Genomic DNA, 1,541 nt, shown 5'->3' with positions numbered 1-1,541 from the left:
ACTAGTCACTCCGTTGCCTCGACTCGGTCTTACCCCAACTCCCACGCCCGTCAGCCTCTCGGTGCACGACTCAACTGGATCGGGTCGAGTCGTCGTGTTCTGTTCCGTTCGAGGAACCGAAGACGGACCCGGCTCCGACGACACGGAGCGCGTGGGGTCCACTCCACTCTCCTCGTCCCCTCGGAAGCTCAGCCGCTGAATCTTCTTACCAAGGCTCGTCTGCCCGCGTCAGGCCTGCCATGTCGTCGCCCGCCGCCTATATATGCCGCGCGCCCCCCAGCTCCCTTCACAGGCCAGCAAGCAGCGATCGCACACCAGACCAGAGTGCTCAGCGATCCAACCAATCCGACAGCCATCAGCGGCGTCAGCCAAGCCTCCGCGCCGACCGGATCCTTCTCAGCGGGCGGCACGCCATGACCAAGGTAAGCAAGCGAGCGAGCGGCCTGGCCATCCTCTCGGGCTCCCAGTGTCCCCCCTGTTCGGTTGCTCTGCTCCGCGCTCTTCGGCCGCGGAAGATGAGATCGACGAGCCGTGCTGTCTTGCTGAACCGACCTTGTTTTGGCCGCAGCAAAAGATCGTGATCAGGGTGAGCCTGGCGAGCGAGAAGACCCGGTCCAAGGCCATGGCGCTGGTCGCCAAAGCGGACGGTACGCGCGCGCAAGATCTTCATTGTTCATTCCACCTATACCCGTTGTTCATCGCGCTCTACCTTGTCCCCGTCGATTATTGGCCGCGGCCGCCGGAGCTGACGGTGCGTGTGCGTGCGTGCAGGGGTGAGCTCGATGGGGGTCACCGGCGACGGCAGGGACCAGCTGGAGGTGGTCGGCGACGGCGTCGACACCGTCTGCCTGGTCCAGTGCCTGCGCAAGAAGATCGGCCACGCCGAGATCCTCAAGGTGGAGGAGGTGAAGCCGGCCGACAAGAAACCCGAGGAGAAGAAGCCCGACGACAAGAAGCCGGAGCCGCTGCCGTACTGGTGGTACCACAATTACTACCACTACCACCCGCAGCCGCCGTGCTGGTGAGGTGGCCCTGGTGGTCGCCACTCGCCAGGCAGCCGTTCATGGAAGCGGCGGCCGTTTTTGATGGATTACTAGTTGGGAATTGGAATTCTGCTCATGCTCGCCTTATATGTGTATTCGAGCTGCTCTGTATTTGAGTGAAAACAGAAAAAAAAGGCAAAAGGCTGCTACTTGTCCATATTTGATCTGTTTTCAGTTTCACCCTGTCCAGTTTGGTGCTTGGTCACTTTTTTCGAAACTTTTGCACGCAAAAAAAGGACCACGGATTTTTTTCCAATCGGAGAGATCCTGTCAAGTTACATAACAGAAGCTGTTAGGCGTTAGCCATAGGGTCGTCAATCCTGAAAAATTGATGAGTGAAGTGGCAAAAGTTTCAAATTCCCCTTCCAAAACCCACAAAAGCGAGATTTGGTGTCACACCCTGAAATTTTTGGATTTCAGGATGTGATTAAAATTAAAAATAAATCAACAATTTTCTTATAAATTTTAAATTTTTTCTCAATATTTATTTTTTCTTCA

General features: G+C 55.9%; 1 protein-coding gene across 2 annotated transcripts; it reads left to right on the top strand.

Moving 5' to 3' along the window:
• The first annotated feature begins 224 nt into the window (after positions 1-224).
• Positions 225-1,209, top strand: LOC120641199 (heavy metal-associated isoprenylated plant protein 16-like). 2 transcript variants are annotated; one of them, XM_039917209.1, is made up of 3 exons: positions 225-422; positions 569-647; positions 772-1,209. In XM_039917209.1, the coding sequence occupies exons 1-3, from the start codon at positions 240-242 to the stop codon at positions 1,023-1,025; spliced, it is 516 nt and encodes a 171-aa protein (XP_039773143.1). In that variant the 5' UTR covers positions 225-239; the 3' UTR covers positions 1,026-1,209. The 2 variants fall into 2 exon arrangements, with proteins under 2 accessions (XP_039773143.1, XP_039773142.1); XM_039917208.1 differs by having other exon boundaries at positions 229-647.
• Positions 1,210-1,541: the final 332 nt, after the last annotated feature.

Source organism: Panicum virgatum, chromosome 7K (assembly GCF_016808335.1).
Source record: "Panicum virgatum strain AP13 chromosome 7K, P.virgatum_v5, whole genome shotgun sequence".
In the NCBI taxonomy this organism is placed as follows: Eukaryota; Viridiplantae; Streptophyta; class Magnoliopsida; order Poales; family Poaceae; genus Panicum; species Panicum virgatum.
Note: the sequence above shows the minus strand (reverse complement) of the source record. Positions and strands in the feature narration are given on the sequence as shown.

What these genes read in the sequence shown, in the direction of transcription:
- LOC120641199 (XM_039917208.1), top strand. Translation starts at nt 263, where the DNA reads ATGCCGCGCGCCCCCCAGCTCCCTTCACAGGCCAGCAAGCAGCGATCG. An exon ending in GCTGGTCGCCAAAGCGGACG is followed by an intron (nt 648 to 771) that starts GTACGCGCGCGC and finishes GCGTGCGTGCAG; the next exon opens with GGGTGAGCTCGATGGGGGTC.